At 40.9% G+C, this 24,832-nt stretch overlaps 1 protein-coding gene across 8 annotated transcripts in view; it reads right to left on the reverse strand.

Annotated features, from left to right (window-relative positions):
- The window catches only part of SLC4A7 (solute carrier family 4 member 7), an 88,132-nt gene extending 63,306 nt beyond the window's left edge, over positions 1-24,826 (reverse strand). The window contains exons 1-2 of one of the 8 annotated variants that reach the window (XM_035316699.1): positions 12,009-12,015; positions 462-490 (exon numbers count right to left, since the gene is read on the reverse strand). In XM_035316699.1, the coding sequence (XP_035172590.1) occupies positions 462-470 (9 nt within the window). In that variant the 5' untranslated portion in view covers positions 471-490; positions 12,009-12,015. Of the gene's footprint in view, positions 1-461; positions 768-10,573; positions 10,598-12,008; positions 12,016-22,749; positions 22,786-24,790 lie in introns of those variants that run through there. The other 7 variants (XM_035316697.1, XM_035316698.1, XM_035316700.1 and 4 more) reach the window with 7 other exon arrangements.
- Between the last annotated feature and the right edge of the window lie 6 nt (positions 24,827-24,832).

Below are 24,832 nucleotides of genomic sequence, written 5' to 3' on the forward strand. Positions count from 1 at the left end.
GGGGGGGGGGGGGGGGGGGGGGGGGGAGGATGACAAATGACAGGGGTGTGTCAAAAGGAGCAATCAATACACGATTTCAAGAACCATCCAGAGAAACTTCCCTGCTATGCTTGTACTGAATTATTCATAAAGCCACAGCTGGCAACTTTCAAATTCAGACGAGCTGCCTCCAAATAACACACACACACACACACACTCTCCCAGTCTGGTAGTACACTCCTGTGATTGAACAAGCACCTTTTCTTCCTGGATTAAGCCAGTTACTACACTTCAGCAACTCTAATGACACAGAAAATGTCTTCCACGACACGGAACTGTTTCCAGCACTACTTCTCCCCCAGATCTTTCCTTAGCTAACGAGCCCAAGGCAGCAGACACCACTCTGAGGCAGCTGCTAAAGCGCCGCTCGCACCGACGCACGCTCGCCCCGTTATGAAGCTTGGCAGCTGCCCGCTACGTACCGGCTGCATTTTCCTCCCGGGATGAGCTCCTTCCATGCTAAGGCGTGAACCGGCGACTGTCCTTGCGGGAGAGGCCGGGAGGAGCCGAGGAAGAGGCTCCCCAGCCCCGCAGCCAATGGCCACCTCGCCAGCCTCTCATCCCCCGGGCCGGCCGCCGCGGGCCGCAGGGCGGCGTGCCTTCCACTCCTGCCAGGAGAAGGCCAAAAAAGGAACTCACGCGCGGCTCCAGACTTCGCTTTTTCTGCATCAACGGCAGCTAAGGACAGCTCCAAGGTTAGGCATTGCGCTGCTCCAAGACTTCATTAGCACCGCGAAATGAAAGCGCTCGGGCCTCGCTTCCCAGAATGGAGAAGCTCCCACGTCAAAACATCTGCTGAGTGTGTTTACAGCCCCAATATCGACCTCTCTCTGAGTACTCATTCCAAGGCAGATTTTTTGACATAACCCATATATCCTCATTCTGCAAAATAAACTACAGATTACTAAAAAAAAAACTCTCACTTTTTTTTTTTATTATTTTTCAGGGGTAAAACAGCTGTGCTGCTAGCAGTGATTAATTTCCTATCTTTTTTCCAGAACAGCATGGCCCTCTGGTTCTGGTATGATGAGCAGTGACACTTGCTCTTTTCTTAAACCAACTTCAGAAAAATGTACCCTCGACTCCAGCAGACCAAATTCCGAGCTTTACTTCACCCTACTCATTACCTACAAATCAAAGCTCAGCAAACTGTAACAGGGAGGTAAGGCAATGTATCTAACGTGCACAGCAGGACCGATAAAGCAGGCAGTAGCAGCACTGCATATGCTCAGCCCACAACATTTCTCCTTAAAAATGAGGAGAGCAGAAAGGAAGTGAAACTCTAGCCCTGCTCATGACCACTGCAACGTTAACGAGGGCGGAATTGCAACATTTTTAGCATTCAGTGGTATATCATACACCATCCACATGTTGCCAGCTGCAATGTATTGTAATTTATTTTTTAATTTATTTTATTTACTTCACCCTACCCCTCTTCATCACCAACATACCTTAGGATCTGTGTTTCATCACACAACACGCAAGCAAATGGTCTCCCAAGGGCATTATCCATAACGCCACCTTCACCTCACACCACCACACTTCTTATTTCTCACCCCCCACCCCCTTCATTCCTGCTTCTCGTCTGACAAGCAGTCTAGTAACGAAGCCGGACTAGTGCACCCCAACCAACCAAAGAACAACTTGGTCAGGACAAAACAAAGTGTACTGTTCATAAATGTGGGGTGCATGTCACCAATGAAATAAATATTGTGCGTCTGTGGAGGTGTTTATCACCTGGTAAGTCCAGAAATCAGACGAGCACATTCAGTTCCCCACACTGACTTTCTCCATCCAGAAAATTCTCTAGCCACAGACTAATAAAAGCCTTCTCAGACAGTACTGACAAGAGTTTAAAAGCAGTTTGTTCCCCTTTCTGTAAATAGATGTTCACTCCAACAGGTGTGTGTGAATCTTTTCCCTTCCAAGCTATCGATGACCCCCTCTGCCGCTATGTGTAAATGACTAAAACTAGATGATTCATACAGGGAGAATCAGGTTACACAAAACAAGCAGATATCTAGCAGGCATCCTAGCTGCTGGTTCTCTCTTCTCAGCTGAGCATCCCCAGCCAGACCTATTCTGTTCCAGATGCACAACTGACTTACCCAGATCTTCAGCTCCAATACTGAAATGGCTGTGCTGAATTGTATTTGGGGTGGCTCTCCCACATTTTAAAGCAGTCTTCCTTAGAAAAAAACCACACTACAAGTATTTTCATTGCTACAGAGAGCACAAAGTAGGTTTGTTGGTGGGCAAGTGTCTGTCTGTTCCTTTGGGACGGAATACAGTTGGGGCAGGGGAAGCACAGGGTTCTTTAATTTTTTATTATTATTATTTATTTATTTATTTTGAAAGAATACTTGATTTAGAAAGATTAAAAAAACCACTGAAGCAGTTTATTGAAATGTTTTTCTAGTCCGTAGTCAAACAATTCCTAGCTGACAGTCACTCAGTCTTGGAACAAAACACCCACAAAACACCCAGAAGCTTTATCCATTAAAAAAATAGAAATAAAGAAACCAAAGAACATGCACATGTAGAGCCACACTCAAAGTCCAGCATTATAAAGAATAAACAAGTCTTTTTCAGACAGATTCAGGTTTTCAGTTTTTTAAGACTCATACCAAAGTATCTTGTGGATAAAAGTCCTCTATTACTGAGGTAAATACCAGGGGAAAGTTTTAGTTCAGCTGGAGAATAACACAGTAACTTACAACTGCAACTGTCTCAACACGCTTAACTACTCTAAAAACAAATTATAGACAAATACACTCGGAATTATCATGTCCTTGAACATGTTCAGTGACAACACTGTGAGAACCCAGAGCAAAACTATTTGTACTGCAGCAATATTTCAACCATACACTTGATGTTCCAAAAGGACCCTTACAAAGTATGAGAGCTTTTAAAAATAAAAACAACTAAAACTTATAGAAGCAAGTAGCTATCATCAAACATACATTTTGTCCATCAGTCTTCTCCTTCCTAATTCTCACTTGAATACCCCAGCAAGCTGCACTTATTTCAGCTTATCTCCAGCTAGAAAAACACTTTTTTTGAAAAGCATGTCAAAAATACAATTGTGTATATTTGCATAACATATGTATATACTTTTTTCCAGAAAGAAGAAGATTTTGTCTGAGCTTCTAGTTCTCTGCAGAAGATTAAATCTTTTCATAAGCAATGTACACCCTATGATTTCCTCTTAGGCAGCGCAGGCTTCCATTACAAATTCCCTCAAAATCAACTAAGATGGACAAATTCCACAATCTCTTTTAACCACATGGTAGAAAGCGGAACACTTTACAATGGATTAGAAGAACAATTTTCATGTCACTTATTATGACTGGTTTCTGGATCAATCTATTAGAATATCCCTTATTGCATCTTACAGCAACACTACCATCAACACAGCAGCAAAAGAAAACAAAGTACATATTAAAATACTTAACCACGAGACAGTAAGACTATACCTTCCATGGAGGCTTTTTTTTGGATAGGGAAGCATTAAGAGAGGAGGCAGGAAGCTGGGGGATGTAGATGACATGGGCAAATTCTAAGACAAATTGTCTGATGTTAGTATATCGAATAACAAATACCATCAAATAGCATGGCTTTGTTCAGCTTCTTTATTAAATGGGAACTTACTATCACATATTAAAAGGAACAGCTTCCTATGAGTTTTCTGTAGCACAAATCAAATATATACTACTCCTCTAAGCAGACATTCTCTCAGCAAGGGAACACAGAATCCTTGGTAGGCAGTGGCTCATCATTTAATGAAATAAAGTCCTCCATAAGAATAAGGCCTTGCCTTCCTGCAAGTGTTTTTCAGAATACAATTTCCACCTAACAGCTAGTTCCCAAGAGGTGCATCTGCTCAGCACGCTTCAGCTTGCTTCAGCTGGTATCGGCACGTACGCATGGTCCGGAGTGTTTACCAAAACAGAAGTATTCAGTGCTGATATTCTCTGGTGTGCTGCCCCACTAGTGAACTCCAGGATTTCTCAGGCTGCCACAAACCACTGGGATTAGGAGAGCATGAGGCATACCGCGGGCTGAACTCTTGTGACATTACACAATTGCACATCATTTTGAGAGATGCAAACTTGTTATCTACAGAGGATACTGCTGAAGGCTGTAATTTGAATAGTCATCAACAAGTTGCATAGACTACTTTGGTAATCATCCTGCAGTCCTGATTTGCATACATAATTAAGTTGAAAAAAATTTACATGTCAAATTTTACAGTACCTTATTTCTAGACTCAAAACCACCCTCCTGTAGAGACAGATGGAAGAAATTCACTGTGTTCAAACAGAATGCTACCAAAAGTTTCACTTCCGCATGTATGAACGTGTGGTCACCATGAAAGCAGCACCGAGCTAAGCCAGGGCTTGGGGAGTGAGGTTTTATTTTTGAGCAAGAGGGGGATGCTTTCCAAATCCAAAGCTACTCACTTTACAGATACAACACATCCCTCACCAGGTGCTTTTACATAGATTCATTTCCAGGCATTTTGGCAGCACTTTTGACAAATATTTTATTTTTTTTCTTTATCTTAGCCTTAAATTGCCACCCAAGTCTACAAGACCTATAAACTAGAGCTGTTTCAACACTATTAAGACAATCTAACCAAGGTCGTATGTTTAAGTGTTCTACAGTCACTTGTGCAAATATCAAGCATTCATCTCCTAGAGTAAGAGAGGGCACTGAAGTGAACGGCAGATGACTCCAGATATGAAGCCCCACAGCATGGGATGGGTAACTTTATCTGGTTTGTACGAAGATTCTTTGAAGTACGTGCACACAAACGTCTCACCCTGATGGTAGATCCTCAGGCAGGAAAACAAACAAACAAAAAAAAGGGTCAAGTTACCCAGTTAGAACACTCTCCAAATACAATCATATCAAACTACACCCACATAGGACAGTTCCTAAGAATTACTCTTTCAATGAATGCTGTAAAGTTTGAGGAGTGGTTGTTCACCTCCGTGTCTTTTTTCCCCATTGGGAAGTAGGTCACGAATCTTGCCAATCCACATGAATTTGAGGCCTAACTCTTTACCTTCAGCTCTCCCTGTTTCTTGAATTCTCCTTTTTTCATACAATTGCATGCCAAATGAATATATTTGTAATAATTTACTGACAATACTTTTACAGTGATGAAAACTCATTACCTACAAATCAAAGCTCAGCAAACTGTAACGGGGAGGTAAGGCAATGTATCTAACGTGCACAGCAGGACCGATGAAGTGGGCGGTAGCAGCACTGCATATGCTCAGCCCACAACATTTCTCCTTAAAAATGAGGAGAGCAGAAAGGAAGTGAAACTCTAGCCCTGCTCATGACCACTGCAACGTGAACGAGGGCAGAATTGCAACATTTTTAGCATTAAGTGGTATATCATATACCATCCACATGTTGCCAGCTGCAATTTATTTTAATATAAAATACATTCCACATATCATATCTCCCAGTCATGCCGAGGACTTCAGGTCATCCAAAAATCTCCATTTATCATGAATACCAGTCAGACTACTACTGCTGTTAAACGCCAAGTGTCAATTGATTAGCAATGTATTAGCAAGCCTCCACCATGCCAAATCCCCAGTGACTTAAACAGAAGTCCTAGCAATCCAGGTGCATTTTATTAACAAGGCAGAGAGTAAGAGAAAGCTGCAATTCCCTTTCCTGAAATAGGGCTGGCAGTCATCTGAACATACAATGCCCCAGGTCAGGGAACAGATCCAGCAGAAAATCAGCCCTAACAGTGTTTTGCTGCTCCAGCTGGGAAGCAACCACCAGCTGGGAAGCAACCAGCTACCGAGTGTACATCATTTAAAGCTATATAGTTGAGAGTGTGTTTTTCTTTTTAAGAATAAAACAGAAAGCATCTCATTTTCTGATGTACTACGAAAATGTAATGTTTTTGCCGTGACTGACTAGGAAGCTCTGGAAGAAGGCAGTTCAAAAGTAAGGCGTAGATTCTAACACAACAGATATGTGAATGCCACTGTAAATCATGTACATTTTATAGGAGAGCTCAACTGGCAATACGTAAGGGAAAAAGGTTTAGATCTCTCTGGCAGAGATCTAAAATACAGCTAAGAAAGAAAACCTACCTCTTTTAAATCTACTGCATCCTTTATGTCAAGAACAACAATTACAATATTTAATACTTCTATTGCAATTTTCTTTTTTTGTATCACCACGTAAGAAGATCTACAAAACAGTAGTTCTAAGACAGATGCTCATACTCTTATGAAGAAAAAAAAACGAATGCTGTAGGACTATTATGGAAAATTCATGACTTGAGGGGCTATTTAATAAAAATGGTTTAACGCATCCAACATGTGGCAGGCAAACTATTTGTTATCTGATTTGGTTAACAAACACTTGGAACTCTCTAATTCAGAGAACATTATCATTTAAACCGAGTTTGCATAGGACTTCTAACCAGTCAACAACTACCAAAAAAGGTGCTTTCTGAAAAAGTTACCAAAAAAATTAAAGGAGACCTTTTCACCCATTTTGGAATAAGCAAGGGAGCTTTCTGTCTCATTAATACAGCAGTAAGACCAGAGCTTAATCAGTAAGCCACCATCCAGTGGCACAAATACACGCTTTGTGGAAAGGCCGATTTCAAGTCAGAGGATGGAACAGAATTTACTTAGGCTTTTGACTTTTACGCTGACTTCCAGAAGACAGACGATGACCTAATCTTGTATAGGGTCTACCCATAAAAGTTTACCATGATTTTCTTATACAGCAAACTTGAACTTACAGAGTGAGCTTGCACCAGACCCATGCTTTCTGAGATGCAAACATGGCAATTCTGATCAAGCCTTGGGAACTCTGAAGCTGGCTTCAATGTATCAAGTCATGCCCTTAAGTACAAACTCTCATTCTGCATTCTCTGCCAGAACTGGAAAGGAGATGAAAGAGTTCTAAAACGTCCTTATGAACATAAGCGACCCCATTAAAAAAAAAAAAAAAAATCAGAAAACTGAAACAAACAGACGGTAAACCAAATGTTAAAAAGAAATACGCAAAATACATCACCCAGACGGGAAACCTAAAAGAGAAGATTTTCCAGAAACATGAATCCAATATGCTACACTTTCAGGTACTTTACCCAGACATATGTAATTCAGGATATTATAACTAATTGGGAAGTTTTAAGTAATGGAGAAAAAAAAAATGTAAGGGTTTAATCTAGACAGTGGCAACTACAGGTCTGAAGTTTATAGAAATTTCATTTGTCTGAGACAAGGGAGAGTAGAGAAACCAAAAACCTCATGGCGTTTCTAATAATTTTGACATCACGTCTCCCAAATAAGTATTTCTTTCTGATAACATCAAATCTGTAGAGAAGCCACCCATCTACACAGCAGACAAGATTTGCTTTTACTGTGACATGTAAAAGAGAACAACTGCAGTTTAAAGCTTTGTGGATACGTTACTGCATCATCCAAGTTTCTGCAATCAGGTGTCTTAATCACATATGCACAAATATAACTTTAAATTTTTAACCCATTTTGGAGGGGGGGAGGGGGGGCTACGGGGAACAGGGACACCTTCATTACAGTGTTTACTGAATGAGATATGAAATGAAACAAAACATGAGACACATGGATTTGAATATACCTGTCCTCTAGGCAACTCCCCATGTTTTTAGTGATAATTTTTTTATTTGCATAGATTATGATCATATTATTAAAATAACCACCACCACTCCCTCGTAATTCTTATTTAATACATATGGCATTATGTTGTTTAAGTCAGGGCACACTTAAATTAACCTGTCCACCCAATTCTCTGCTGTTATTCATGTACTTCTTCACAGAATTGACTGCAGAAAAACTGTCAGTAAATCAGGCTGAGAAAGTAGCACAGAATAACATACTGTAAAAATTTCTGATGTACAGAGTAAACAATCAAACAAGCTTACACTGCATGCTAGCCTTACTCAAATGAGATTGTGTCTTAATAATGACAGGGCACTCATCTTTAGTAGAAAATGGTACCTTTTTATTCAAATTGAAATTGCCTTTGAATAAGATTAGGTATTTGGGGCAAGAAGACATCACAGCTTTTGGTGATCTTAGTATTAATTTCAGAGCTATTGGTTGGGATGTAATTGATTTAAATAAAAACAACACTTCATAATCTGATTTTAACAACATTTCACAGACTTCCTCAAACCCAGGTTTCTGAAATACCTATCTCAGGAATTTCATGTTTTCATTGTTAAGCATCAAAAATTAATGCTAGCACAAGTATTTTTAAGGAAAAAAAAAGGAATAGGAAGCAAAATTATTCATGCATAATGAGACAAATAGAGATTTTAAAGTATTTACAGCCATGTCAACTCTCTACAAAAGCTGTTCTTCTTATCTGAGGTCTCTGTGCATTGACATGGGCTCAAAGAAAGGGTAAGGCACCTCCTTCTCTCTGGGACAGAGCAACAGTGCCAAAAAGAAGCTCTCCTGCCATGGGAAAACTGAAGTGCAGCTCAGTCTAGAATTACAACATTTGTACCAGGACACTAGGGGGAACTTGAAAGCACTCTACTTGAAAAATCACTTGTGTATGCTGATGCTGCCATTTACCCCAAATTTTCACTCATGCTTAAGTTGCTTTTACTGGAAGTTTATGAAACTACAGAAGAAAATAATCATAAAGACTTCTAAAGAAAAAAAAAAAAAAGCTGAATGAAGACATTATTTTCAGACTGAGGCTGCAACTTCCACATGGGTAATATGAAGTCAGACACTGTAATTGGGGGAAAACACAGGATTCCAATAACTTCAAAAAGGAAATTACTATGCAGTATTACAGAGCAATCATCACGCTCTCTATTCTTCCAGCCTTTTCTATTGAAGGAAATCATCAAACTGCATGCTCAGATGTAGACCTATTAAAGAAGCACGTTTAACAAAAAGCAGTTGAAAAAGACTGCAAAGCGTATTTACACTCACTGATTAGGAAATGAAACAATGAAAGCAGCCTAAAGAAAAGTACAGTCTGTATATTTGAAGCTTGCTCCCATTTTTGACTGACTCCATACAGTAACTGGATGTTTGATAGCATGTAATGTCATTAGCAACTTGTAGACATTCACACACACATGTGCTTTCCTAATCAGCATCATCAGTAACACGTTCAACAATAGAGGTATTGGTACCACAATAGCAGGCTTTCAGAACCACTGTGTCAGCAGGCTTCACCTCTAGTCTGGGTCTTAGTTTGAATTTAGAAAATAAGCCTGCATGTCTAAAAGCTCTGAAAGAATTAAGTAGCATTAAGAGGCAAAGATAGATGTGCAGGTTTGAAAGATGCCATTAGCAGCATTCACAGACTAACAGTTTATAACCAGAAGAATGCAATAAGAAAGAGGGTGGTGGAATAGAGTGTTCATCAGTTTCCTGAAACTCAACCCTTTCCTTTCCATTATCTTTTTTTCCTTTTATAGATCTACATCCTTACTGACATTTTAAAATAGTACTGTGTTTCATAGTTAAGCCTTCTCAAAGGAAAAAAATAATCGGTTAATTATTTGCCTATTTTCTAGATGCTGTGAATTGAATTCTAACCTTTTTCACTAATACTCATCAATACAACTGTCAAAATGCATATTAATAGAAAGCACAAATCTGAACACATCTGTGCTTACACCACTAAGAACTGAGCATCCTTCATGTCTTTTTATCCATTCTCAAGCACCAACTCAGATACACTCTCTTGATCACTATCTTCATCACCAAGATTTTATGAATCAAAAGCAATAAGCATGTAACATTTAAAAAAAAAAAACCTAAGTGTTTTTATTGGAAGTTTATGAAACTACAAAATAAAATTCTATCAACGCTTTTAAAGAAAACAATGCTGATTCTTAGAATTTTCCAGAGAAGAGATCAAACCCAGAAGCCTCGCCTTATGATCGTGTGTAATTCTGTTATTCTCATATAACATTCTGACAAACAAGCACTCTGAAGTGTCTGTATTGTTAATAAAAAAAAACACTGAGTGAGGGCAGTAATCAGCGGAGTTACAATTTTTAACAGCGTGATACTAACTGATGATCTAAGAACGTAATTCTCCCATCTTATACCCACTTGTCAATCAGGGACCACTTTACAAATGCATCACGAGCAGGCCTTGAAGTACAGGTTCCCTACTGCAGTAACAAACAAAACACCCACACCAGTAAGCATTTAAAACCATATACTTCACACAGCCTCCAGCTGCAAAGGAAGACACACTGCACTATGCTCCAGACCTCTCTGTTCTGCTGTAGCTGTGTGCTGGGTGGCACGTTCTGCAAAGAAAGCCCTTGCTTGTTGCTCTGTCCCTCATGTGGGGTCCCGGTTACAGGACCACATCCAATTATTCAGTTTCAAGCAAGTAATTCTAGCGCTGTTTCATTACATCTAGTCTCTGAACAACTGTGAAAAAATACATTATCCCCATTAATTAAGCTTCTGTCAAACTACTTGCTATTAATACGTTTAATACATTAACTTACATGATCAGTGGGGAACACTAATGAAGAACAACAGCTTTCCCATCTACGAAGAGGTCCATGATAAACCACAACAAGCGCTCTGCTGCTTTAGCACTACGCAAGCTCTTCTAGAGTGTAACTTTTTGACTTCCAACAAACAATTTGGTTTTGGCTTTGAATTTTCTATGATTTGGATTGGTTTAGGATTTTCGACCTATCAGATACAATACAGAGCACACAACTTCTTTGAAGCTTTCATCCACACTGGTGACACAAATGTAGAGCTTCACCACTGATGACTGTTCCAAAGCATGATCACTATGCATACTAACGTCAAACAGCGTTATTTTTGTAAGTTCTTCCATTTCTGGAACTTCTCCTAAGAAGATTACTTTCTTTGGACCTAAGCAGTTTAGAAACACGTTCCCCTCAGTAGCGCAGATAGCACAAGCCATGGAAAACCAAATTTAAGAAAGTTTACTTTCAGGAGATAATTCAGTTTTCATTACTATCTGCGTAAAATCAGTACACCAGAAAGCTGCTTTGGGTCTGTGTCTAGTTACTAAAGAAACAAGGGAGGCACTTCACTCAGACCTTAGCAGTTTATGCCAAAGCATATTTTTAGGTATATATGAAGCAATATGTAACACAGAAGTAGAATCGCAAGCTCTTTTTCCCACTTTAGCAGACAGGCACTTGTCTACAGCCACCAAGAGAAATTTCTCTCCAGCGCTGCAGCACTGCATTGCCAGTCCTTGCAGGTACACAGAGAAAACACACCAATTTTTCAGAGTCCCAGAACACGTTTTCTAGGGGAGGCATCTCATGGGAATCCTTCCACATCACTGCATACAGACTCACCGCTCACACAGAACAGTGTGCTCAGTGACAATCCAATTCCTTTGAGGCCATCTGTCAATAGATGAAATCATGGATAAAAGCCAAAGTTCATTCTAACAAAGAAAAGCATCAGATATTTTATGGCAAAGCTGGAAAGCAAAACAAACAGGGGAAAGGGAGAAGGTGACCCTTGTCAAGACATACCAAAACTCATTTCTGTTCATAGCTGTTACGTACGAATTTCCCAAGGAATTCTTGAAATGTTCCTTGGCCATGAGGGACTACGGAAGGACACAAATAGGCTCCCCTTCACCCCACACCACTTTTCACAAACAGCCTCTTCCTTGAGCATCATCTTACTGGTTCCCATATAAGCACTAGGAGGCTAAAAGCAGTTCCTTGATTCCTCTCCTCTCTTCCTCCCTGTTTTTCACTTCACTTCAAAGAACACTTTCACTCTAGGAACACTAGTGAATTCAAAACATGTTTATCAATGATCTGTTAGTGAAACATTAGACTCACTCAACACAATTGCTTTGATATACACATTTAGAGGAGACCATTTCTCAAACTTAAGATTGTGTTCATTCTTTATTCTTAACAACCTTCCCAACACCTTCTTCCATACAAATATAGTACATCTTACAAGTATACACACACACACACACACACTCCATTCATCCTGCCTTCACCCAGAAGGTTGTTTTATACTGCAAGACAAACAAAGCATGAGAAAGGCACTCCATAACGTGGTCATAATATATGAAACTATTTACATTCTTCCATCATCAGGTGCCACATCACCTGGTACAATTGATCCTCAGGGCTTGAAAACAAATAGCAGCAATGCGGAAGTCACGAGACAGAAGCCAGTGTATCAACTTGGAAGCATACATTCTTTATTCTTAGAGTAAAAACTTGTGCACGTTGTACACAAAGACCACACTCCCTGAAACGAACACATGCAAATACAGGTATCCTTTCTGTCACTTCCAGAAGTACTCAGTTACAGTTACATATTTCAGTAAAAGCGAGAAAAGTTAACATAGCAAAGTACTTTCCAAAATAAATGTATGCTGAATAGAAACTCTGGTTACATTTCTTTAAAAAAATTTAAATGCAAGATCTTTATATAGTATCAGCAGTTAGCGCAGGTAATGGATAGCAAGACTGACTGATGCCAAGAAGATGATAACTGGCTGATGTTCTTTTTCCTACAGTTATACATTGGCAGCTTTGAAAACTCAAGAGCTCATGCAAAAATCAAGGTTTTTAATACTTCCCCTTGCGCTTACAGTTTAACTTTCCAATAACCGTTTTGTACACTTCATTAATAAGCTGAAGCACGTCTCTCCATCCTATCATTATCTAACCATTTGCAATTCAACCAAATATTAATTACAAGAATATATGCCTGCTTAAATTCCCTTCTGGTGTCTGACAATGGCAGGCAAGCCCAGCAATGTTAATAAGATCAAACTGAACAAGGAAAGGATTGCTGCTACTCTTGGGTTTTATCACTTCCTTAAATGAGTCACAACAATTATCAGATGCTATCTGTTTGTTTCTATATAAACAGTTTTAAAATGCATGGCTGGTAGGGTGTAGTTGTTTAACAAACAGAAAATGAAGCAATTTACCATCAACAGTAGCACCAGCTGTGGCTATTCACTAAGAAGTTTCTCACTTCCTTTTTTCGTACACTAAGTGTCTGGAAATATGTCTGACCTGTTAAAGAAATGCATACGCTTACACTTGAAGTAAACATACACTTGCATAATAGTGTAACCCCACAATAACTGAGGCACAAGCCAAATGGGAAAAAAAAAATGACGCAAAAAAATACTAGCCCTAAAACAAGCAGTAGTTGAAATGTAATCTTTCCAATAGCTTTCTCTTAATAGAAACAAAGAAGCAATAAATCTAGCACTACTCTAAATAATAGTTCCACCTTATTGTTTTGCATACCAATTAAAGAGCTTGCAGTCAGTCTTCTGACTTCACCAGTTAGTCAGAGAATCCACAAAATGGTAAGCTACTCTTGATTTGATCCAGAGTGGCACTGAGAAGCTACTTTGGAACATTACTGTCCAACAACTTCATTCTATCGTGTACACATTGATCAACTTCACGTTAAGAAAAAAGACCACATTCCTGCTGCTCTTCTTAACATTTTAGTAGCCTTTGGAGACTTTGTAAAGACATCCTCCCATCTGAGTCTCAAAGCTGATAGATACCACTTCGCTGAAAAGATTAAATAAAGGACAGGAGAGAAAGTAACACACCTACAAACCAGAGCCTGGAAGTTTATTTGGGAGACAAGAAGCAGTCTCAGAAGCTACAGTTCTGGCCAAGTGAAGACAACGGTAAGGGTCATTTAGTTATGATAGCGTCAGTGTGGCCATAAAACAAACAGGCGAAATACACATAAAAAATACTTAAATCACAAAAAAAAAAAAACTATCAGTATATTTTCCAACTGTAATAGGAGCAAGACAGACTGCTACAGGGTCTGTATGGAAAAGAGAGAGAAGTATAAAATGAATGTTCATTGTAGATTAGGCAATTGCAGAAAATCACAAGGTTTTGAGTTCAGATTTACAACGGAGAAACTGAATATCCTGAAACGCTGTGACCTGACAAACTGCACTTAGCCTCACTGGGTTAATGCCACAAATGCATTAAAAAGTCAGGTGGACAGAAGAGCTTTCACCTGATTTCACAACACCAAGGATAACTTCACAAGGAAGCTGGAAATTTACAGTACTTCCTACCTAGTATTCTTAACTACACTCGCATTACTTTGCTTTTTAAAGGTTTGTAAACTCTACAGAGTTTACATGTCTTAACATTTTAACTAGGGAGACTGAAGCACAAAACTGACTTGCCCCAGAGACACCTGCAACAGACATCAGCACCTACAGCAGCATCCAGATCTTCCAGGAAACAGAACATGAGCTTTATTTTACCTATAAACAAACATGAAACTTGTTAACAATACATTAAGAATTCAGTGAGCTCTCAGGTAACAACCAAAGTCTAGTTCTCAGCCCATAAATGTACTGAGGAAGCTACTTGTTAATCAGAGCATTCTACCAAGAATAATCTGACAGCAGAGAATTCAGAATACAAAAGTTTACAAGCAAAATACAGCTTTCCAGGATGAGCAGTAAGATTGCAAGCAGGTAATTCTGTGCAAGCACTATTGCAGCTGCAAGAAAACAAAAATAAACTTCCAAGCATTATATAAACATAGATGCTTAGTGCTGTGCTCTTCTACAAAGAACTGAACCAGCATGCCCCAGGTATGAATTTTTCTGGTCTGCTGCAATATAAGAACTGATGTTATTTCTTAAAAGACAAGAATTTATAGTTTTGAGGGCTGGAATGATTCTGACCAATTTCATTCCACAGCATCTCATGAAATATACAATCAGGAACATCATAATAATCTAACAGACTGTACAAAGTTCTGTTGTGTTTGGCCCTTCAGTGTTGAGGACAAATTATGCAACAACATCAGCCAATACAATGGCATCGGCCAACAACAAAAAAAAGAGAAGGATTATTATCAATGAATAGCTGTCTCACAAAAATAACAACTGTTACAAGTATGTTTACAAAACTGGAGTTGCTAAAAAAATATTGACACAATGTGTCTATGAGAAATTAATTTCAACTAGAACATAATATTTACATAAACCTGCATGTTTTACATCTCTGTTGTGAGAAGATCTAGATAGCAAGGTTTACTAGTTTAATAACATTATGACAAGCACAGCACGTCTCCAAGGGCTCAGCCAACAGATGTCAGCAGTTCACGTAGCAAATCGACAAAGGGCCCTGAAACGCCATTCAAGACTGTTCAACAGCACTCCACATGGCAAAACCTTTACCACCAGATGAAGCATAACCAGCCCTCTCAGATCAGAGACCCAAACCCCAAGAACTCCTCAGAGAGGAGTTGTGCTGCTCCTCCCTGGCAATGGATGGCAGCAGCTTCATCCGCGGGAGGTGCTGATACCCTTGAGGTGCTGAGCAGCCAGGTGAAAGAACTGCAGGACAGCATGAACACACTGCACAACATCACTGAATATAAACACGAGGTCCTGGCAGGTCTGCAGCCTGCTGGATGTTTGGATCAAGGCTGTTTCGGAAAAAATGTCAAGGCTGATCCAGCCCTCACAAACTATTACTCTTTCCTACTTAACCCATGGGGACACCAGCAACACTTCCAAAAAGAAAATCATTACTGTTGAGTGAATCAAGAGTGATTACTGAGCACCATGAGAAGGACGAAGAAGCCCAAGTGGTGTTATCAGTCCCTCCAGCGAGAAGCAGAAGGCTCAGAGCAGAGCAGATGCATCCAGAGGGTCAATATCCAGTTAACAGCAGAGCAAATATCTTTACCACCAAACTCCCTAAACTCGTGAATAGGGCTGTAATCTGGGCATGGGGGAGAAAAGCTTTCAAACTTAAGTGAAGACATGGAAAATTCAGAAGGGGGAGGTGCTCTTGTCCCCCTTGTGAAAAAGGCATAACCAAGAGCCCATCTCACTCAGGTGCTTGCACTCACGGCATGGAAGGTAAAGAGGCAGACCTCAGAGTTGGAGCTTCTTACAGAGTGAGGGTTGAATACCTTGCATGGCTGGAGTGCTGCAAAGGAGGGATGCAGGCTCTTGCGGAAAGCCAGGCTGGGAAGATGAGTGCAGATTTCAATCAGATTTCAAAGGGATGTCTGCAACACACAGAGCTTTGCTTGAACAAATGACAAGGCAGTCAAGACCTTATAGGTAAGGATCAGAGAAAAGGACTTGTCAACATGTTGACATTGTGCTAGGTGCCCACTACAGATCTCTTCATCAAGAAGAGGAATAAGAAGAATCCTTCATTTGAAAGCTGGAGGAAGCTCCATGACTGTGGGCACTAGTACACATCAAGACCTAGACCCACGGTGGTATCTGCTAGTAGAGCACAGTCAGGCACAGGACTCCAGCAGATTTCTCGAGTGTGCTGAAGATGATTTAGTGGTGTGAGTCAACTGGTGAAGATGCTCTGCTGTAGCTGTTCATAAACAAGGAAGGAAAAGACAGGGATGTGAAAGTCAGAAACTGGCCTGGCTGCAGCAACCACAAAGTTGTGGAGTTTCTAGTCCTGAGAGAAGCAAGAAAGACAAATAGTACAGTACACAGCACAAGACTCAGTACATGCAGTTCTAACATGGGACTTCACAAGAGCAGAATGCAGCCTGTTCAGGACTCTTCTTGGTAGAATCTCAAGGAATGCTACCGTGGAGGGTAAAGGGTAAAAGCCTGGGAGATGTGGCTGATCTTCAAGGACAACCTCCTCAAAGCACAGATCAGCTCATTCCTCCATGCACGAAGTCATGCAGGCCTGACAATGGGACAGCATGCATGAAAAGGCAACCTGCGACTGAGCTTAAATGTGAAAACAGAGCGTATGAAAGGTGTAAGCAGGGGTAGGAGGAACATGCAGGCGTTATCTGAGTGCGCTGGGGTAGAAACAGACAAGCCACAACTCATCTGAAACTAGCTACTGTTGTTCAGCAGTAGAAATGAGCAACAGATGTGAAGGGCCGTAAGAAGGGGAGAATTATTTTTTTTTTAACTGAAGTTAAACAACAGAGGCAGAAAACAAGTCTGTACAAAAAGGCAACAAGGTGTATCTGCTACACATCCTTTTCTTACACATGCAAGAGTATCTGATGAATCAGGGCTTCAAAATGTGAACTCAGTCTGATCGGCTAGCAATAAACATGATTTATTAGCTGTAGTAGCTTATTCATATCCTTGTCTGAAAGAAAGAACTCAGAAGTGCTTCAGCTTTGCATGACTTCTGGGAGCCAGAACACAGCAGCCTCAATCTCTTGACAAGGCAACAGAATTTTTGCACTCGGAAACTATCACACCCCAGAAACAAACACCAAGTGAGATTCCACTACAATCTCTCTCAAATACAGGTTTGCTTTAACCTTTTCCTGTTCTTTGGTAATAAACATATACCATCAAGACAGCCTGATTAGTGATTCTCAAGTCTAATGATAATTCTACTCTCTGCTAATGAAATAGTTGCAGTGTTTAGAAGTGGTAGTTTTGTTGAAACAAAATCTTCGGTTTCTCTAGCAAGGAATAACTGACACCGTTATCCTTACCATAACCTAGGTATTTACAGTCACTTAGCTGTCTCTCTCCATCCAAAAATAGATCCAAATCAAGGCACAGCCAGAATATATTTACTACATTTCCATTAGTCATGGAAAATACAAAGGAATCAGCCTAGCATGTAAGAGACCAGGAAAAAAAATCTTCACTTTAGGGAAGCATAGTTTTTCCAGACACGCTGTCCACACACATACGTGGTTTTAATGCACATATGCCTCCGCAGTGAAAAGGATGATGGGGAAAAAAAGAAGATGTATCAACCAGTCAAGTTTTCAGGTGAGCCTTCAGTTCTCCCCACCTGAAAAGCAGACCTCAACATACAGATCCCCAGTAGCATACTTATACCGTAGAGAAGTAACAGCAGTGAGCAGAGGAGGTCAAACAGCAGAACTCCAACACACATCAGGCAGTAGGGTTACAGGAAGCACAGTTCTGAATGTTAAATCCCACTTCTTCTCTTCAGCTTCTGTCCACATGCCTTACACACAGTAAGTTCTACTTTGTTTGGAGGCAAATGCCAGGAATTCTGTTAAACCAGGGCAATGGCTTGACAACAGTCAGGAAACTTCTACCATAGACTCTTTTAGTACTAAAAAAAAAAAAAAAATTACGTTTAAAAATATTTTGGTATTACAAAATACTGTCTTAGCCATACTGCTGACATGTCTAGATGCCTTCCAGCAAAACTATATCTTATGAAAAATATCAGTACTCATTCTACATCATTTGTTGAAAATTTAAACTTTCTATGAGATTGAACAGGAAACAGGTACTGAAGTAATTTCAAGATCCCTCACAACAGGAATACAGGGAAAAAGAGGACATACTGTATGGTATACAGTAAGGTACAGGTAAGAGAATTCAAAATTAAGATTTGAATAAGGTCCTACTCTTCAGTCTGAGATTGGGTTCACCAAAGAGTCTTCAGTACAAAAGAACTGAAAGAGTTTGGGAAAGTCGAGGTCTGTCAGATGTACTGCAGGTTAGAAGTTAGTTACTTTACCAATAGGGGCAAAGAATCAAACTCAAAGAAAAACACAACTTTTAGAAAAGAAAGCTAGTTGCTTAAAGAGGATAGTAGATGACACAAGAAATAAAACATTTCAAATACTTATGCTAAAATGGGACTTGGTAGAATTAACAAACCCCCCTTTTTTAAAAAAAAGGTTATGAAGCACTCCAACATTGCTGAAATGCGTAAGACAACTTGTGCCAGTATACCCAAATAGGACAACCATTCCATTGCATAACTTTGAGTCACTTTAGTTAAGGCATTGGAGTAGGAAAAACAAGATCTCAGGTCCAGCTGAACAGTCCTTACTGGGTAGCAGTCACAAAAACTTCCAAGCTAAGATACACAATAACATGGATCAATATTCTGAAACATTACTTCAAGTAACACAAGATCCACTCATATTACACTGGACAATCTACAGAGAAAACTGTATCATCCATAACACAAAAGCATTCACTCTTTTTTCACATGTTTAATAAAAATGGAATAGCCTTTCTGCTGTATTAATCCTAACTCTGCTGTTGGAAGAATAAAATATTTCACATTCTCCACAAACAAAGAAATAATAAAGTAACTAGAGGCCATACTCTAAATAAAAAACCTCTAAACGGATTTTAAAGTTTGTAAAACTTACGTAAAGAAGCATGTCAATATGCAAATAAAATGGCTCCATCTAGTGGTAAAAAAAAAGAGACATTTCCTTTGCCACAGACATGCTGCCTCCATCCACTGCAGCAAATTTTAACTCACTGTGAAACAAAGAGCTCTGAGTGTGCCAAGCACTAACTAACACAGACTCTTAAACAGATAATCCCTTCTAATAACCACTGAGATATGCTGACAAGGTAGAATTGGGATGCTTGCATAATTGATTATTATTCTCAGTAACAAAGAAAGGAGCTTCTCAGATGCCAGGACTGAGTTTTAAATACAAATGTTGCACTTTCAAAAAGATTGTTTGATTTTTTCCACTTGCTGCTGATCATGTAGTTGTGAATTGAGAAATACATATGTAAGAACACTGTAAGAACGCCTGTAGAAGAATCAATACTCATATTTTTGCATTCAGACATTCAGACATGCAGGGCTAAGCAACTCATGGCACACTTCTCAACCTGCTATTAATAGAACCATCATTTGAATCTCCCTATCCCTACCATTATTTCAAAACATGAGCCAGACACCTATCTTAATTTCACTAAATAATGTGAAATGCAAGTGTTCCTAAACTTTATCATTCCAGAATATGCTATACCAAAAGCACAACAGTGTTCTTGGGAGAACCTCTCCAGTTAACATTCAAGCTACAGTGTGTATTTTACCAATCACTGGTTATAAAGTGGTCCTGCTTATTAAGCACCATGTTAGGGTCCACTAAAGATGTTATGTAACAGATATCTTTGTGCAAAGGATTTAATATTAAGAGTCAACAACCACCCTGGTGACATGTCAAAAGTCACCTAGAGAAGCAAATCAATCACATGGATAAGACAACTAATCAATACACCCAAAACTCATTTTGGACAGCAAATAAAAACTACTGCAATGAAGCCTAATGAAAGCTCTCAAGTCTGTGGCAGCCATGGATAACTTCCTAAGAACTCAAAAAGACTGGCAGCATGTATAGTTAATAGCAGCTCACAGTACTCCTAACCCAAAAGTGGTCATAGCCATTGCCCATAGCCCACTGCATGGTGCACGCTGTCCGAAATACACACACTAACCAAACCTAGAAACAGCACAATATAGAAAAGCAGCATGTCTCTCATAAGTCATAGAATCAAGTCAGCAAGGTCATCAGGCCGATCAAATTCCCTCTGGTCAGTGCTATTTAGCTGCAAACCAGTACAGCTGTAACTGTACTGGTTTAACTTCTGGAGAACAAACGATCAGTCAGATGTCACAAGCTCACAGGTTTCCTGCACTGTGCTGAACTATGCAGTGCATACCCTCAGTTACTCCTGTCCAACCATAAAGGGAAAACACTAGTTCCAGCATATGGTAATATGAAAAAAATGTAACTGTACCAGCATAAACGTCCTCCAGAGATCTGTCATCTGACCTACCATCACAAAAGCCACATGTCAAATATGAAGGCTAGTAACCACAGTGAAAAAGTGTTCCCTTATCTCAGTTCTAAAAAAAGTCACACAAGATGTGTAAAGATACGCAGTCGTCAATTCCGTAAAAACTTTGTTTTACCGTACTGATGGTACTCACATTCTTACATGTGAAGAACCACACAGCTAAGTCAAAGGTTGGAAGGCTTTTAAAAAGGAACTGTTTCAGTAACCACCAAAGAGATGTACTGTAAAGTTAGACAAAGTTACCAAGCTATCTGAAATGCAGTAACTAGACCAAAGCTTGGTTCTGAAACCATGTACTTCAATCTAACTGCCACCAAACACCTGGTTCTCCTTCGAAATATATTCATGAGAATTAAATTGTACTTGAGGTTTTTCTTGAAAAGAAAAAGCAATTTGCATTTTTGATGGCTAAACTGCTGAAATTGTAGTTGCCATCAGATTCTGACAGTTAGGCTGATTTTCATCAATCTGGGCGTATTATTTCAAGCACCTCTGATTTCTGTTGCCCTACACTCCTTCAAAACCTTCACAGGTTTTGTTGCACATGAGAAAAGTTGGAGTACCAGACACTATCTTGTTGCATTAAACAAGGCATTGGGATAAAGGGATGGGCAGACTCCACTGAAGTGCTGATGTGTTTGTGAAGTTACAGGTATCTGAAAGAGTCTTCAAATGAAGCCTAAAGTAAAAGACAGAAGCTGTCGTTGAAACATGATTGCTGTTCAACAGCAAAGCTGAAACCCACCTGAAAATACACAAACACAGCTGTTGAAAAATAAGTGGGAGCCAACCATGTAGTCACTTCAGAAAAAGCAGAGGGACACTAATGCCATCTTCAGCAATATCTGGCAGACCACATTACTGTCACACTTCAACTAGGAAAGACAAAAAGAAAAGCTTCTTCCCAACAAGAGCCACTTTCAGTTCTATTATCACTTACAGTAGAACTGTGATAAAAACAGATTTGTTTCACTGAAAGGGGAAAAAAACACACGCGAAGAACCATATCACCCATTACTCAGTCACACCACCTGGTCTACAACCTTGTCAACCCTTTATGAAATACACAAACCAGCATCAAATACCGCACGGAAATTTCACCTTTTTTTTCAGGGTAACACCTTTCCACAATATTACCTGAAAAATACGCAGAGATAGAACTTTAATGTAAGTTCTTTTAAATGCTATTTATGACTGCTTAAAAAAAAAAAAAATGCAAGCTATACAGTAACCAACACCACGACAGAAACATGGAGTGAGAACCAAGATCATTGGTAATCAATAAAGCTTTTTAATACCATTACTAACTGTCAGATTTACCACTGTGTAGTCACCAAGAGACTAACACGCTCCAGTCCTACTTTAACAAACCCCAAAAAAATGAACATAAGCATTAAGGCAATACAAAAAAAAAAAAAAAAAAAAAAAAGGCATATAACACCTCTTCCTTACACTCTCATAACCTCCTGAATTTTCAATTCAGACTTCCTGAGGTTGTTCCTCAGCTACTTCTTAACCTGAACATGTATCTCTCTTCCAGTACTTGTCCAACATCCCCTTCAGCACACAAAAACTTCTTGCGTACACATCATATATCTGTGTATGCCCTACAAGCATATCTGTGAAATCCCAAGAACTGCCTGCTTTTGTTAGCTCTGAACCTATGCCCTATTGCCTTCATTTGACAGCTCCTAGCTTGTATGATTTGGCCACGTGCCTCCTTTTCAATCGTTATCTGCTCTCTCCGCAGTAGTTTTATAGAACCTTAACATATCATTGTCCCATCTCCAAGTTATCTCTGCTAGGCTGACAAGTCCTAGCCTGTTGAGTCATTTCTCACCTAAGAGCTAATTCACATCTTGTTGCCCTTCAGTGAACCTTTCCCAATAATAATGCCTCTTTTCTAAGAGGGGAATAGAGCAGCTTACAGTACTTAAGGTATGAGAGAACCATGGATTTATGCAGTTATCTTTTTTCCTGTTGTATCTATTTTTTCCTGTTGTATCTATTCCTACCATGTTCTGGTCATCAGTTGCTCTCTATAATTCTATCAGGCATCTGTTTCACACACACCTCTACACCTTTTATATACATATTGCCACCAGGCAGTCTCCTCAAAATACCGATGTCCTAAGCACTTGACGATTCTCTTCTTTAAGACTGCACCTAAAATATAAAACAAGCAAGGTTAAAGAGTTACACTTTTGATGAAATAAGTCCAGGTGGAGGGGAAGGGGGGAGCACAGAGGTGCTCCTCCATATCAAGAGGCACCAAACTTTACATCTAATAGCCCATAAACGTAGAACCATATGACTTACCAAAACTGGAGGAAGACCAAAAAGGAAGTTAGGGAGGTTATTTGATTGTGCTTCTTTGTTTTTAAGCCACAGCACTTAATTCACACTTTCTGTGGAATCCTTTCATCTTACAGAGATGTTTATTTCTGAAAAAGCCATGCACGTGTAAGCAGTTTCAGAAAGCTCTGCTAGCGGAAGCAATGCCTCTACTACCAGCAGCACAGGAACAGAAAAATTAAGTCAAGCTGTACTGTCAAAAGAACTTATATTTGGGATTAAGTAGTGTTACACTAGAGCATACAAGAATCGCAACAAATCCAATGTTGCTATACTATGTAATGGCTCAAAGATCAGCGTGTCCTGTCTTTTTTTAAAGCCATTTACTTCACATCTTCCCTAGAAGTTCCTTGTTTTCCCGTAGCTTTTACCAATCTTTCTGTTCTCCTCCCTCTTTTCTGACATCTTCATTTCTGCCTCAGGTACAATTACCTCCTGGATACCTTTCTGTACCAAGAGCAGGCTCCTGACTAGCCACTGCTGTTGCAAAGAAACCACCTTGGACCACTCCAACGAGCACCTCAGTTCAAAGGGCCTCCATGAAAAATGACCGTGCGGCAGTACAGTGGCTCATGAGGCTGACCCGAAAGCCCCTTCTTAATTTCTGGTACAAGAGAATCTAAATGACTCCTGCTGGGCCTGACAAAGCCGTGCTCAGGGCACGCTGACTTTCACAAGTCTGTAATCCTCTTTGCATTAGGATTCACCTGAGGGTAACCATCAGCATCTTTCACATTAACCCCACATGTCCAAAGCCCAACAATTTTGCAATCTGCTCCACGCAGCCTAGTGTCTTTTTATTAGACCGAAGTGATTCTACGGTTTTAAGTGCTCTCCTGCCTGCTAAGGAGAGAGATCTCCTTCAGAGAGTCAAGGCAGTTCTAATATGGATTAAGCTGACCAAGCTGCTTGCTTTCACTAAGAATTTACCCTGAACGAGCCAACACGGATTCAGACCGTGCCTCTTCAGGGGCAGCGACAGGACGGCGCAGCAACGGCCTAAAACAGATTTAGGGAACACGAAGAGGCGTGCAATTCCTTTGGCTTCTGCAGCCGACAGAGGAAGGCGGTGAGAGCGCAGGGAAGATGCGGACAGAGTAGTTAGCGAAGCTCCCGCTGGAACAAAGGGAAGGCGCCCTCGTGCACTGATGTCACAGGAAGCCAGCACTTCGCCGGGCTGCCAGGTCTGTCACCGCGGCTCGAGCCTCTCCTGCAGGAGCAGCGGAAAGATGGGAACCGGCCCGTCCCCGGCCGTCCTCCCCCGCCCTTTGTGCCACAAAGCACGCCAGGAGGCACGAAGGCGAGGCGGCTGCGCGACGCCCCTCGGGGAAAAGGCCCCGACGGAGGCTCTCGGAGCAGCGCCCGGACCTTGACTCACCCCCGGCGAGGGGAAACCCCCGCGGGGGGACCGCGTGCGCCGCTCGGCAGCGCAGGAAGCGCGGCACCAGCCGCCTGCCCCGCTGCGCTCGCCGGCCCCGGGGAGAAGCGGAGCCGCCTCGGGAGCCCTCCGAGCCAGCGCCGGGCGAGGACGGGGGTGAGCGAGGCGCTGGCTGCGCCCGGGGCCAGGACACGAGGCCGCCCCCGCGGCGGAACAAAGGCTGGGGGGGGGCGGCCAAGCGCCATCGCGCCGCGCGCACGCGGCGGCCGCTAACGGGCAGCGGGGCTCGGGGGCCGTGAGGAGGGGTCCCCGCCGCTCGCCCCCGCCGGCCGCGCGCCCCCGCTTCCCTGCTGTGCGCGCCCCCGCCGCCCCTCCCGTTACCGTGGTGAGCAGCGGTCTCATCTGCTCGCCCGCCCGCTCCTC

The sequence above is a fragment of the Oxyura jamaicensis genome, chromosome 2 (genome assembly GCF_011077185.1).
Source record: "Oxyura jamaicensis isolate SHBP4307 breed ruddy duck chromosome 2, BPBGC_Ojam_1.0, whole genome shotgun sequence".
Taxonomy (NCBI): domain Eukaryota; kingdom Metazoa; phylum Chordata; class Aves; order Anseriformes; family Anatidae; genus Oxyura; species Oxyura jamaicensis.